This window comes from Nanorana parkeri, unplaced genomic scaffold, assembly GCF_000935625.1.
Source record: "Nanorana parkeri isolate BGI_ZX_2015 unplaced genomic scaffold, ASM93562v1 scaffold180, whole genome shotgun sequence".
Classification (NCBI taxonomy): domain Eukaryota; kingdom Metazoa; phylum Chordata; class Amphibia; order Anura; family Dicroglossidae; genus Nanorana; species Nanorana parkeri.
In genome coordinates this window covers 1,027,764-1,043,504 of record NW_017306448.1, presented here as the reverse complement: position 1 = coordinate 1,043,504, position 15,741 = coordinate 1,027,764, and the positions used below count along the sequence as shown (strand labels likewise).

The window sequence follows — 15,741 nt, the reverse complement described above, 5'->3', positions numbered from 1 at the left end:
AGTGATGTACCATCTACAGCAAGGCGTTATGATACTGCAACATTTCCATATCTTTCCTCAATTAGTGTCATAGTGTTATGCCTTATCTCAAATCTTCTTACAATAATTACACCTAATTATTATTATTCCTTGTTAACTCAGTAAGCCAAATAGTCAAATGTCTAATATGATAAGACTTGCTTGTGTTCTTGTGTTATTTTATCTATTGTAGAGCCAAGTTCACAATAATTATACTGAGCATTTTAGAAAAAAAGTCAAATGTTCTTCACCAATTTATGTTTTTCGATTGTGTGCTCTTATATCTCCATGAGTCCTATCTAGTAGCATTAATTCACAGTTGCATTGTGGTTGCTCAACTAGTAAATATGTAGGCTTTATATACGGCAGTCTGAATAAAAACTGAAGAATATGGGATTTTTTTTTCTTAATTATGCGCCCAAAAATGGAAGAAGCGGCCCTGGCTCATGAGCATGCTAGAAATAGAGACATATGCTCTCAGACAGAACTCCGTGGCCTGGAATCCCCAGCAGTCAAACACACTCACTGCATAGTGCTCCAATCAACTACACTCACGTTCCCTAAGCAGAATGGTTGATTGGAGCACTGTACAGGGGGCATGTCTGACCACTTTTGGACCACATGCTGCCAACACAAGATGGCGTTGTACAGTTTTACACATTAACACATAAGAGTTTTAAAGTAGATCTAAAGCCAAACAGTTTTGTTTTTTTAAAGTAAGGCTTAGTTAGAACCATTTTCAGGTTTTTATTGCTAGAGAAGGTTTTTGGTTCCCTTTTATGATTTTCTGCTTTGGTCAAGTGTATCTTTTGGTTTTTCAGGGTACTTTGCAGGCCACTCTTGGTACACCAGAGCCTCGTGGGGCTCTTAAAACAACAAATTCAGCAATGCAGACGAGAAAATGCTACTCAAAACTGGAAATCCACATATTTCATTAACACTGTAAAGCACTCAACGTGTTCCTGGGTTTCTACAGGCACCCCTTCCTCAGGGTTTGTAAATGTTGGGTTGGGAGAAGATATAGACTTCATAGATCTCTTTGAGAATAGAGAAAACAGTTCATTAGAATGCTTGAAACCTACTCCACTCACTAGTTAACTTTGTATAGTCCCAGAAACAAGCTTGCTACTTTATGGACTCTATTAATAAACTTTGTGTGGACTTTTAATTGAAGTTATTTCATGCATAGTTGAGTTCTTTATTGCATTTGGTGTCCCTCCTGGGGAGAGTCATCCTTTCTATATTTTCCAACGACAATTATTCCTGAGACAGCAAGTGATGGAAAATCAAAAATTATACAACTGTCCTTCAACAGGAATGGAAAGGAAATCTTCCTATGGGTATACCTGTTTCTCCCTCTCACTCCCTGTTCTGTCTCAATGGTGTTAACCTTTCCCTGCTCTATAGAAAACAGAAAAAAGTGTTGACCTTAGCTAAACTTTAGAAGTATGCAGTAAATTGGTCTTTATTTTCTATAAAGAGGCCAGAAATTTTGGATGGTTCAGAAGCTAGGACACCTGTTGCTTCTCTGTACTGTAGACATTATTTCTAGACAAAACTGCATTATCACTTCTAAAATTTTCTATGCTTCTTGGGGGAGGCACACTGGGCTTATCTGACAGTGTGAACAAACAATAGAAAATAACCGGGCTCCAATGGAAAGATACAATCTCAGATAGTCAGGTCTTGTCTTCATTTAACCCTGAAAGCAATTTAGCATTTCTACACAAGTAAAGTAAAACCACACAGCAACTGCCCTGAAATGCATTGTGCAAATAATACAAAAGCATGGCTGGATTTTTCTTTTGTAAGCAGAATACAATCGTAAGGATGTGTTATTTTTGCTAAATTCCTTTTTGTATTTTTTTTATTCTGTAGTCAGCAGTGGGCTGTACTCAGCCACCTCAACAGAGTGTATTCTCTCTGCCACATATTTTTTGAGCTTGCTCCCACACTTTGTGATAGAGGGATATGCAGGGATCCCAACCTGCAAAGTGCAATAGCCAATATGAATCTAGCTATGCACTCCTATGCCTTTTTTTTTTTCTGACTGACGACAGGCAGGAGAAGTGAACAATCTTGGACAACATAGCTGAACTGGAAAGTAAGCTGAATTGGGGAATTTTTCCATTTCAGCTATGTTGTCCTAAATTGTTCACTTCTCCTGCCTTCTCCAAACTCTTCACCCTAGTGAATAACCCTGTAAGTGTTATGGATCTCTGATAGTCTGGCCAATAAGTTGGACTGAGCAAACTGCTGAGGCCTGTTGGGAGAACTATTAAATACTATTCACGCTTTTCCCTGCTGGGCTTCTGCTCTATGAGGATGCCAGCTTTATTAGTCTTTCCTAGACCTCAGGCCTAGGCACATGGAAAGATGTAGGGACCCTGAAGGTGATGGCTGCTAGAGGAAAAGAGCATATGGTCTAGAGCAGTGGTTCTCAAACTGTGTAACCTCAGGACCCACATTTGTCCTTGGTCATTAAGTTGTGACCCAAGTCGCACCACAATGGAACACACAGCATTGCAGTACAGCATGTTCCAGTGCAAGCGATCAAACTGTGGGTGGGGAGATGTGTTTGTTGTGCCATTCAAATGAATGGCAACACACCTCCCACACTAGAACAAACAGTAGGTGCAATTGCATGGTAGTTTGGGATTAAAACACTGACAGACACAACCACAATCTCACAGACAGACAGTCTCACACACACATACACACTCCAAAAAACATTTTAGGTGTTCAGTACGGGCTGCTGTGCAGTGACGGAGTTCCATCCAAACATGCATTGCTTATACAGCTCACTTGCACTCCCTGTAGAGATGCCGGGAGCCAGAATATAACATCATGTGAGGGAGCTGTAAGCAATGCACGCATGGATGGAGCTCCCTCGCGGCCATACCCCCAAGCCCAGCCCACCTTAAGCTGATGCTTGGCGCCAGGCAGTATATTTTGAATGACTGTCGGTACGAGAACTGACAGTGCTGCACTACGGGGGAGGATGAGAAGCCTCTCACCTAATGCAGTAAAAGACATGAGGCGACCCACAGAACATGGAGTTGCAACCCACTTTTGGGTCACGACCCACCAGTTGAGAACCACGGGTCTAGAGGAAGCAGCTTCTGTCCTACCACATATGGAGATGCAGTGAGTGATGGTTGAGAAGTTATACACAAGAACCTTCCTATGCTTGCCTGCTTTGGAATTGAAGATTGAGTCACCCCTAGAATCTCATTTGCAAATGTACCTGAGCTTGATAGTAACCAGCCAGCACAGTCTGTTATTAGAAGGAAGACATCTAGAAGACTTTAATGTAAGATCCAGAAGATATTGAGGCCTAGTTCAAAGAATAAGATCCAGCGTACTGTGGGATATCCTGATCCGCACCTCACCCTCCTTTCTAAATTGGCATGTGCAATAAAACTTTTTTTTTCTTTTTTGAATATACTAAAGTGACTTGTGCCCATCATTCTGACCAACAAGAGAAGATTACCATGCCTGAGGTGAATGTGTGTCTAATATTAGTAAATGGACTTCGAGCATTCATTAATGTAGCTATTAGGTAGCTGAAGAGCCATATCCCTTTAAGTTATGTCTGCATGGTTACCAATAGCTCTACCCAATGCATGAGTGACAAATTGTCAAGTAAATATTTTAATTTGCTTCTTTGAGTCTAGTCATTAAACAGAGTTTATCCATCACACATAGTAAAACTTGTGGCCACTGTATGATGACTAAGGGCCACAGGGGACAAAAATAATCCTATGGTGCATTACAGTTCAACGTGTCCATGTTTTTGGCAACAGGATTATAAATCTGACTGCAGATGTACCATTTGCACAGCACCAGCTCCATGTCTCCAACAGCAGTTATTTATTGTTGTGGTCTGCAATTATGTGCATAGAAGTGGTGAAGGGGAGTTTCGCTACTTTGACCTCTATGTCAGGGCTGCCTTGTTATTAGTTTAGCCATACACCTAACAGGTGGGTTCAATTCAGGTACACACAGTACTGTTCCGAGCTGTTCCATTATTGCAATTAGTTCTCCTGATACACACAGATATTTGTTTGATTGATCAAAAGTGATTGACAAAATTCTGCCACAGCCGATCGTCTTGTCAGTTTTTAAATCAATTGAGGTCTCACAATCATTTGGTTTGCAATTTTCATTCAATGTTATCATTTTAGTCGCATTCAATGATTGATGTATGATCATGTCGAGATGTGCGTGGCACTTTTATCCTTCCTTGTGATTTAAACTAACTCCACCCAATTACACAGCTTTTAGGTATGAGTATTGGGTAGAGTCTGAAAGTCTAATCGTTCAGCAAGTAGTTCACCCATCTAAGAACCCCAATGGCAGTATCTTCAATTCTAGATCTTAGCTCCAACCCCTTCCTTACCTTGGCTGTGAAATTATTTTTTTAATCTTCAATATACTGCTAGTGAATAGTGAACCATGACTATTCAAGCCCTGCAAATTGATGACGGGGGCCAGATTCAAAGGATCACCGGTGGACCATACAATCATCTTTAGTTGTAATAAGAGGAATGTTGCAAGATACAGAGTGACTGACTTATAAGAGCCTGTGTCTGAAAGCCCTGTTCAGTCCGGCATTGGGGGAAAAGAAAAAATAAATTAGTTAATTTGCTCTTTTTTTCTTGCTTTTTAATAGGTTAAAAATAAATAAATAAATAAATGGAAATACAGGTTTATTTACCAAGCCAAAGAGGGCAATGCCATTTAGCAACCAATCAGAATTTACCTTTCAGTATACTGATATCTCGCGGTTTTTGGCTACTACACTTTGATCTTGGCACTGCCCTCTTTATTGAGCTCAACAGCAAGCTCAGTAGGACATCTATTAAGGGAAGACTATAGAAACATTGTGGAAAGATAATAATAGAGCTACTTGAAAGAAATTAATACTTTTTCTGCTAATGTAAAAGATGTCTGCCGTTTATTCACGATGGCCAGTGTGTAAGAGTCCAGTAGAGTAAAGGTTTGTAACTGTACCTGTTCTTCTGTGTCCGGCACTGAGCAGTCTGTGAGAAACAGCAATTATGCCATCTTGCCTGAGGATGGAGCTCGCTGGTCTGTGCTAAAATAAAATATAAATATGTTTTTTAGACACAATGCAATCTAAATAAATATATTTTCCAGTATTCTTTAAGCAAAATCCATCATAGCCACAGCTTACAAAGACAGAACTATATAAAATTGACTTGTTCATCATACATTTTTCAGTCACCGTACATTTTTTCTGTATAAAAAATGTTTTTAAAAAAAAGAGGCTGATATATGTGTCTAGTTCTGATTTATATCCTCTAGGCATTCTACTCTTTCTGTGCATGTGCAGATGCTGCTTACTTGTAGATCTTTAAGCCCAACTGCAGTCAACATAAAAAATTGGGCCAAAAGTTTTTGGGGTGCGGGCTTTGGAGCACTCCAGGTTGCCTAGGGTAGGTGGAACATGGTCCCACCAATTGTTACAATTTATAGGAATATCAGGCGATATGCCATAAACCATAGCACAAAACAAAACAGGCAACTAAGTAAACTCAGGTCACTTCCTGGCTAACAGGGTGTCCGCTAATGGGTTCCCCAACACAAACAGGCAGTAATTGTACCTTTTTTTAGTGTTTTCTCAGCATTCAGCCTTTTCACACAACCGCTCTCACAGCAGAAAGAGCAAGAGAGAGCCCTGAGAATCAGTCAGCTCACAGTTATAAAGGGCTATGGACAAATTAGAGTAATGAGGAAGTCTGGTTCCCAGGTAATATGTGGACCTAGAAATGGAGGCTTTATCCCACTTAATGCCCTACAAAGTCTCTGGGCTTAAGGACCAATGACAAGGATAGAGAAAGTTTATTTTCTCCATGTAACGAGCCCCTTGCTCGCTCGGTTCCACTCTCCCGGCACTCCTTAGATTTCAGACCGCAGCGTCTGATATTTCGGACATCCGATAATTTGGGATTCGAACTTCAGCTATGTGCTGTTCGTATCCAGTGGTAATAGCTCAGAACAAACACCAGGCAGGCTGTAGGTAAGTTCAAACAGGAATCACGTTTATTGGATGCACACACACACACACACACACACTTATATAAAACAACGAAGGTGGCCCAACCGACCACCTTCCTATTGGTCAACTGCAAACTATCTTCCAGTCCTCACCTAGGTCCTCTCGGCCATGCAAATGAGGACTCGAAACAGGGCAAATAGGGATTGGTCCATAGTCTTTAGGAAGGGGGCTAGCCCTCAGGCTCCTCCAGCAGCCCCAGTGACGGTTCAGTCCGTCACATTTCTCCCCTCCCGACAGTAGACTAACCAGGTACCAGACCCCCAACTGGTCTGGACCTGTGTTAGTCGGACAAGACAAATTTACATGTCTGGCATCTGATTTCCTGAAAACAAACTTCCGCTGGGGGGTGTTGAGGGCCCCTACATCTCCCTGCACCATGGCCTTCCACTGTGGAGTGAGAATTGCTGCCTCCCCTCCCTGGGACAAAGACTGCAACTGGGAACAAGCATCCGCTGCACCTTTTTGCAGATGCTCCACCTGCTGCTGGGGAGAAAGTTTGGCTGCCTCCTCTCCCTGGAACTCCCTCTGCCTCTGGGGAGAGAGGCCGGCTACCTCCTCTCCCTGGAACTCCCGCTGGGGGGTGTTGAGGGCCCCTACATCTCCCTGCACCATGGCCTGCCGCTGGGGAGTGAGAATGGCTACCTCCTCTCCCTGGAACTCCCGCTGGGGGGTTTTGAGGGCCCCTACATCTCCCTGCACCATGGCCTGCCGCTGGGGATTGAGAAGGGCTGCCTCCCTTCCCTGGGACAAAGACTGCAACTGGGAAGAAGCATCCGCTGCACCTTTTTGCAGATGCTCCACCTGCTGCTGGGGAGAAAGTTTGGCTGCCTCCTCTCCCTGGAACGCCCTCTGCCGCTGGGGAGAGAGGCCCTCTGCCTCCTCTCCCTGGAACTCCCTCTGCCGCTGGGGAGAGAGGCCATCTATCCCCTCTCCCTGGAACTCACTCTGCCGCTGGGGAGAGAGGCCGGCTACCTCCTCTCCCTGGGACTCCCTCTGCTGCTGGGGAGAGAGGCCGGCTACCTCCTCTCCCTGGAACTCCCTCTGCCGCTGGGGAGAGAGGCCGGCTACCTCCTCTCCCTGGAACTCCCTCTGCTGCTGGGGAGAGAGGCCCTCTGCCTCCTCTCCCTGGAACTCCCTCTGCTGCTGGGGAGAGAGGCCCTCTGCCTCCTCTCCCTGGAGCTCCCTCTGCCGCTGGGGAGAGAGGCCGTCTGACTCCTCTCCCTGGAACTCCCTCTGCCGCTGGGGAGAGAGGCCGTCTGCCTCCTCTCCCTGGATCTCCATCTTAAATAGTTTGAACGCCCGAAAGGGCAACTTACGGAAAGGCGCTGTATCTCTAGGTGTTGTCGCTGATTGCCGTAGTTGCGCCATTCTCCACTCATGTTGCCGCTCTAGTTCTCTCGCTTGCCGCTCATCCTGCTGCTGGATGTCTCTAATGGCATTCTGTATGGTGGTCTCTGATGGGTTGGCACAATATAATGACAACCGCTGTCGAACCCGTTGCTGAAACAAGTCTCCAACTGACCGGGGTCCAGCATTACCATCCCTCTGATCCATCTGGGCTAGCTCACTGATCAGGGTGGCCTTGTTCTTTGTCCCAGCGGTTCCTCCTCAGCTCTCAAGTAGGTCTTTCAGCGTGTCTCTCCTGCAGGCTGCATAGCTGGTCATTCCCTGTGGTGGTTTGGAGTGTCCCAGTAACTGGAGAGCAGATCCCACTGCTGCCACCAATGTAACGAGCCCCTTGCTCGCTCGGTTCCACTCTCCCGGCACTCCTTAGATTTCAGACCGCAGCGTCTGATATTTCGGACATCTGATAATTTGGGATTCGAACGTCAGCTATGTGCTGTTCGTATCCAGTGGTAATAGCTCAGAACAAACACCAGGCAGGCTGTATGTAAGTTCAAACAGGAATCACGTTTATTGGATGCACACACACACTTATATAAAACAACAGTTTGAAGGTGGCCCAACCGACCACCTTCCTATTGGTCAACTGCAAACTATCCTCCAGTCCTCACCTAGGTCCTCTCGGCAATGCAAATGAGGACTCGAAACAGGGCAAAAAGGGATTGGTCCATAGTCTCTAGGAAGGAGGCTAGCCCTCAGGCTCCTCCAGCAGCCGCAGTGACGGTTCAGTCCGTCACACTCCATATCAGTCATCAACCCTGGAACCCCTTAACATGAGTGACACATACACACCCACACTATCCACAATCCTGCCAGTCAGTGCCTCACATTCACCCACACACATAATAACACACACTATATATACACACTAATTAACTATATAAAGGTCAAAGAGATCAACTAAAAATTCTACCACTTTATGGGAAGGGAGCTTACTTGGTTCAACTACTTAGCTATGGCTCAGTGGTGTTGTTAAAATACAAGGTACCCATTACATGTGCATGAACATGTACCCATTAAAGCAGAACTGTGGTCATAAATCAAAAAATGTTGTGCAGGAACAAATTTTATTACCAAAGACACATACTATGTCTCTACTTTGCATCCCAGCAAAAATACATTGGATCCTCAGTCAGGTTTTTATTGCTTTGTGTGTCCCACTGTCCTGGTGACCCCGATCCTTCCTCGGTGTCACACAGTGAGAGGAAATCTTCGCAAAAATTAAAACCTGATAGAGGTTGTAACCTTTCCCCACTCCTTTTAAAAAACTTAAAGAAATTCTGACTGACAGACAATGTAAATGATATATTTTCACAGGAAGACTCTTTTTTTTCAAGCTGCCACAGTGTTATATTAAGTGGCCATTTTCACAACAAACACAGTTCTTTTTTAAATTTAGAAAAACTAAAATCTCTTTAGAAACAAATGTAATGCATAAAGACATTTGTGTATGAGCAGAGCCGGCGCTACCATACAGGCAACACAAGCGGGCGCTCGAGGGCGCTGGTGGGGAGGGGCGGAAAAACAGCGCCTACCTCCCATACACTGGAGCAGCGACATGGACGGGGCTCTGAGCGTCAGTTTCCTATAGTCAGAGCCCCGCCCCCCAGCTCCCTTTGCTGTCTGCTCTCTACGGATGCTGTTGCTGTTCCTGCACTGTCCCGGCCGTGATATTTACATATGAAGGGGCCATGGTGATTTGCATATCAATGAGCAGCGGCCCATTCATATGTAAATGTAGTGACTCATTCAAATGCAAATCGCCCCCCCTCCCTTGCTAAGGAAGAAAAAGGGGCTTTCCAGCAACTGGAACCATAACAAAGAACAGGGTGCCAGATATGTCAGCTACCTGCTGACAAACTAGATGGAAGAGGAGCATCAATGATGGTGGTCAGAAGGAGTCCTAAGCTGGCTGTCACAAAATGGTTTGACAACAAGCCATGTTAATGGCCTCTACCATACATGGGAAAGAACCTGAAGATGTCTGCACTAGATGGTCCAAGGAAGACAAAGCACACATCCAAGTGATAAGACCTGCAGTTATCAAAGAATATAATATTAAAGGGGAATTATGAGGAGAGTGATTTTCACTCGCCTCATAATCTGAGCCGACCTGTGACAATGAAACTGTCACAAGTCAGCTCAGTAGATCGGGAAGTGAGCGAACACATACCGGCGCTCGCTCACTTCTCGATCTATCCCTGCAGAGAGCCGTGACTGTCACTCAGGGGCGGGAAAATGCACCTTCGCCTTGTAGGCAAAAATCCTTGCACCGGCCCTGTTTATGAGGGAGGTAGACAAACAAACACTCTTGTAATTGGATGCAATAATTAAATTGTTTCTTAATGAAGTCCTACAGAAGTAATGCCAAGAAATCATTTAGACACTCTGAACCAGATGGGCAGGTGAAGAGTGAAGTAAACTTATTGGATTTTATGAGGTCAGTCACTTAGAAGTACGGTGTGTGTTAACAGCACTAAAAAAAAATAAAAAAAATATATAACTATATATATATATATATAAACGTACATACTTTTACTTTTATAAATTAAAACTAATTACCATAATCACCTGGAAGAAATTACACAATAGAAAAACTATTGAAGATACGCGAAGGCCGATTATACAGCTGAATGGATGCTGTATGACAAGCTTGGACATAAGAGTCTACAGAACAAGGTAATGCAGCTGCAGCATTATCCCTCACAACTCGAGTGGGTACACACGTAAGCATAGGGTACATAGTGTTTGGACTTCAATGTTCTCAATGTGCCACCATTTCATTGATTTTACATTAACTGCAGACATGTTTTCCCTCCGCATTAAAGTGTACCTGTCCTTCATACAATTTAGCCATTTTGTTGGGTGAGCTCATCTTCAGTACATTAGGAACTGGTGACATAAGGGCCTGTTACCATCATTGACTGTCCTGCAATAAGCCCCAATTCACACTTGAGCATGATAATTTCCAGACAATTTAAAGCTTTTTGGCACATTTTGGCGTGTTTTAAAGCATCGGGTGTTTTTGTTTTGGCCAATGGAAAGCAATATCATCTGCCACATCATATCATATACTATATTGCCAAAAGTATTGGGACACCCCTTCAAATAATTGGATTCAGGTGTTCCAATCACCTCCATGGCCACAGGTGTATAAAATCAAGCACCTAGGCATGCAGACGCTTCTACAAACATTTGTGAAAGAATGGGTTGCTCTCAGGAGCTCAGTGAATTCAAGCGTAGTACCATGATAGGTTGCCACCTGTGCAATAAGTCCATCCGTGAAATTTCCTTGTTACTAAATATTCCACGGTCAACTGTTAAATGGTTTTATAACAAAGTGGAAGCAACTGGGAACAACAGCAACTCAGCCACGATGTGGTAGGCCACGTAAAATGATAGAGCGGGGTCAGCGCATGCTGCAGTGCGCAGAAGTTGCCAACTGTCTGCAGAGTCAATAGCTAGAGGCCTCCAAACTTCGTGTGGCCTTCAAATTGGCACAACAGCAGTGTGTAGAGAGCTTCACGTAAGGGGTTTCCATGGATGAGCAGCTGCATCCAAGCCTTACATCACCAAGTGCAATGCAAAGAGTTGGAAGCAGTGGTATAAAGCACGCCGCCACTGGACTCTAGAGAAGTGGGGACGTGTTCTCTGGAGTGACAAATCACGCTTCTCTGTCTGGCAATCCGATGGACGTGTCTGGGTTTGGCGGTTGCCAGGCGAATGGTACTTTCCTGACTGCATTGTGCCAAGTGTAAAGTTTGGTGGAGGGGGGATTTCGGTGTGGGGTTGTTTTTCAGGGGTTGGGCTTGGCCCCTTAGTTCCAGTGAAGGGAACTCTTAAGGCATCAGCATACCAAGATATATGTTGTCGTCTTTGTATTTGCTTCCTGGTTCTCCTTTGTGGTGTGTTGTGCTACAGGAGATCCCAGTCAGGGAAAATTTTACACCCAATTTTTTCCTAGGCCCTCTGCCACTTGCCACGTTTTTTGTAATTGGCATCACTGAGTTAGTAGAGGTTCTTGTGAGCCCTCACCAGGCAGATAAAAGTCTCCCACCTTCAGCATGGACACTCCTGAATTCTCAATTTTATCCAATGACCTTTGGTTGCTTGGAGAAGCAGGTTAGATGAGAAAAACACGCTAAAACATTTGTGTTGCACATTTTCATACGCTCCCATTGAAGTCTATGGGACCAAACATGCATAATTCTGCCTGAACAAAAGCTCATGTACTTTTTCGAGTGGCAAACCGCAGCACGGCGCTCAGGTGTGAATGGGCACCATTTAATATAATGGGAATCTTCATGTTGAGCGTTGCAGTGTTTCAGGAAATGCACAACAAATCACTCAGGTGTGAATTGGGGCTTAAACATTCCATTCATTGCTACGTTGCCCTGTTATAGTTTTGCACTGCTGCACTAAGAAAAAATCTGATCTGCAATACTTTGGACTAAAGAAATGGTAAACAAACCAAAACAATCATATTATCATCTGTAATTTGTAATGCATTTACAGAAAAAAAGGAGGGACATTTCAAGAGGAAAGAGGGACAGAGGGATTTGATGTCAAATGAGGGACAGTTGAGAGGTATGAGGTTGGCCATAGATGGTCATTAAGACTAGGGATGCACAGATACAGTATATCGGCCGCCGAAACATATCGGCCGAAAATGGCACTTTTGGAATAATGGCGAAAGTGCCATTTACCTTGATCGCAGGATTTCCCGCGATTCTCGTACGAGAATCGTGCAGTGTATGGGCACCTTTAATCAGAAGACCCAAATCCTCATCTGAAAATTGATTAGCTAAAAGACACCCCCCCTAAAAGAATGTGTATTAATATCAGTGAATCAAAAGGTTTGAAATTCATATGTAGATAAATACAGAATTTTCACCCCCTAAAAGGTGCAAAACATCATCCTATATGATGTTTAATAATAATAAACCCAACTCCCTAAATGCTCCTTCATAGAAGTCCTCATTACAGAGTAAGCAGCAGTGAAAACGTGCTGAACTAAATAACCCTCTATTTATATCATTAATCAATGTATTCATCCATGTATATACTCATTAAAGACACATATGCATATAAATAAACAAATAATATGAATTCGTACAAAACAGAAAAAATATTTTGTGTATAAAATTCATACAAATTAGTGCATTGTGAATCCAATGTATATATAGATAAGATAATAGATAGATAAAGACCTTACAGCTTTTGCGACCAGTGGTGGTGCTCATAGTGATTTCATGGATGGTGCCGCGCAGAATTCCAAAGTCTAACAGTAAATCACCAGCACACACAGGATATAACTTCAATCTTATTAGTTTACTTTACTAAAACATCACATCATGCCCTGTATGCTTATGCCCTTGTATGCTCTGATATGGAGACTGTCATGCTGGGCCAACACTTTAACCCTTTCGCTGACAGAGCTGTTTTTTTTGCTATTTGTTTGTTTTTTGCATACGTTATAATCCCCATTTTAGGTCTGAACATTACTTAACCCCCCCCCCAGAATTATATATTTCCTGAAAGAAGAGTAAATTGTATGCGCTCGTGAAAAGCACTCACCTCATAGTTCTCCTTTAATGTTGGGATTTATAGTCCTCTATAGCTGATGGTATTCTGCATTGCTGTGTAATGTATTGCTGGGAATTGTAGTTCTCTATAGCTGTTGGTAGTCATTATTGCTGGGATTTATAGTCCTCTATAGCTGATGGTATTCTGCATTGCTGTGTAATGTATTGCTGGGAATTGTAGTTCTCTATAGCTGTTGGTAGTCATTATTGCTGGGATTTATAGTCCTCTATAGCTGATGGTATTCTGCATTGCTGTGTAATGTATTGCTGGGAATTGTAGTTCTCTATAGCTGTTGGTAGTCATTATTGCTGGGATTTATAGTCCTCTATAGCTGATGGTATTCTGCATTGTTGTGTAATGTATTGCTTGGAATTGTAGTTCTTTATAGCCAATGCCATTCTGCAATGCTGTACAACGTATTTCTGAGTTAGTGGCAGAAGTACCAGGGTCGCAGCAGTCATGCACGCGCACAGCCCTGACGTGGCATCCCTCCACTACCAGTGTGCTTTACATTTCCTAAACCGATAAATACATTCACACTACTGTTACATGGATGGCAAAAGTGGCAGACAGGGGCGTGGAGAAGGCGGGGGAAGAGGCAGAGCGGGAGGGGGGCCAAGTTGCTGCACCATGGGCCTCTGGGTTCTACTTGCCAGTCAGCCCCTGATCCAAGGAGCACAGGAATTTCCTATGATCCTTGGCTCCATCTAGTGGCAGCAATGCCATGTAAATGGTGTTCAGCTATACGTTGGGTGGAACGTTTATACATCAGCCCCTTACTGAAATAGAGTAGCAGCACTCACTCACTGTACTGTGTCTATGGAGGAGCAGCTTGGTCACCCTTGGACAGGAAGTGTGTTAGGACTACATAACAACTTCCCCTCTCCTAATCTACATACTATAGTAGGGAGATGTTCTATAATTTACAGAACTGAACTAGGCAGGACTTGAGATAACACAGGCAAAGTGCATGGCAAGTTCTGACACGATCAAAGGATTTTTTTGACGCTTATACAACAGACCAAAAGGAAGCAAATCACAGCAGTGCATTGTTTGGGCAGCATACACTTTAAGACCCCGTTCACACCAGGGCGTTTCGTCACGCGTTTTTTTTCTGTGCTTAAATCATGCAACATAAAATCCTATGTATTCCTATGGTAGCCGTTCACACATACGCGCTGAATCGCGCAGAATATTACACCTGTTTGAAATAGTCCCTGAGTATCTTTTATGGCACTAATTAGCCAAAAAAATCTGATCGGCACATTTAGGTTGTTGTCTATGGAGCAAAACGCTCCGTAGACAACAACCTAAATGTGTCGATCAGATTTTTTTTAAGCGCATTTTTGCAGCTGAGACTGCTTTTCATTGGACAACTTAAAAGGAGCTGAAAACATGCCTTAAAATGCTATTGCTTATGAACAGATGTTGGGTATCGTTTTACTCGTTGTAACCTCATCTTTTATATTTCATTTAAAAAATGGGTATTTTGTTGTGTTTTGGGGCATTTCATTAAATTTATCACTAAATTTTGGGGTTTAATAAGGAGTTGCGCTAATATTAAAATTTTGCAACTACCACCATTATATTGTATAGGGTCTTGGCATTCAGAAAATATATAATGTGTTGGGGTTTTAAGTAATTTTTAGGCCTAAAATGTGGAATATAACATGGGTGCAAAAAATGAAAAAAAGGCCTCAGTCATGAAGGAGTTAAAACATGCATTAATAAAACGTGCGTAAAGCGTGCTGAAACGCTGTTGCCGTGGTGTGAATGGGGTCCCAATGAGGAAACCTGTTCTGGTGACAACTGTGAAGAGTGGGATCTCCCCTCTGTGTGTGTGGATTTCCTCTCACTTCCTGTGTTGTCTCCATAAGGGCAAGTCTCTGTAATGGGGACACCGAGTGGACAATAAAAACCTGACAGCAGATGTAACACTTCCCCAAGTAATTCAAAACTGAATAGAAAGCGTTTGCACTGACTTAAATTCTCAGCAAAATCTCCTGTGTAGTTCTATTCCAATGAGGTGACTGCCAGCAAAGGATTGCATATCTCAGTAACTAGAGATTAAAGTCACTTTATCTGTTGAAATAAAACAATGCACAGTGACGAGGCCAGAATATCAGATAATAAACTCACCAGTACTCCGGAGATCTGGCAAAAGCTGAAGAACAAAAGAAAGCAAATAGCGAAAAGGCGTCCGGTGGCCATGCTGTGTCCTCGTCTCCCACACATGGCAACCTTTGCTAGAGGGCCCAGCTTATGTCAATAAGACCCTGATGGTCAAATGGTCAGTCTGGTGTTTTGCAAGCAGCTGTGACTTCCTGTCCTGTTGTCGCAGCCTCCCTCAACTCTTCAGGATTCAGCTCAAAATGAGCATTTAATTATTAACCATTTGTCAACGATGATCCTGTGGGCGAAACAGGGAGTTTAGCTGGCAGATGAGAGTTGTCTGCAATTATTGCGTTTCATGGAAGATTGCACCAAAGCTGCTGGGACATGTATATGAGTCGCACTATAGCTGCTAAGAATTTTTCAGTAATTAACCATTGAGCATCCCAGCAGATCTAGCCTGGTTAGTAACACCTGATGAGCCTCAGGGCAAAGGAACAATTCACTGGAACTGACACAGCACTGGGAATGGGCAG

The 15,741-nt window shown here is 43.4% G+C and overlaps 1 protein-coding gene across 1 annotated transcript in view; it reads right to left on the bottom strand.

Moving 5' to 3' along the window:
• HGFAC (HGF activator) overlaps window positions 1-15,481 on the bottom strand; it is a 55,491-nt gene extending 40,010 nt beyond the window's left edge. Inside the window, exons 1-2 of the mRNA XM_018554972.1 lie at window positions 15,233-15,481; window positions 5,035-5,119 (exon numbers count right to left, since the gene is read on the bottom strand). Of these exons, the coding sequence (XP_018410474.1) occupies window positions 5,035-5,119; window positions 15,233-15,328 (181 nt within the window). The 5' untranslated portion in view covers window positions 15,329-15,481. The remainder of the gene's footprint in view (window positions 1-5,034; window positions 5,120-15,232) is intronic.
• Window positions 15,482-15,741: the final 260 nt, after the last annotated feature.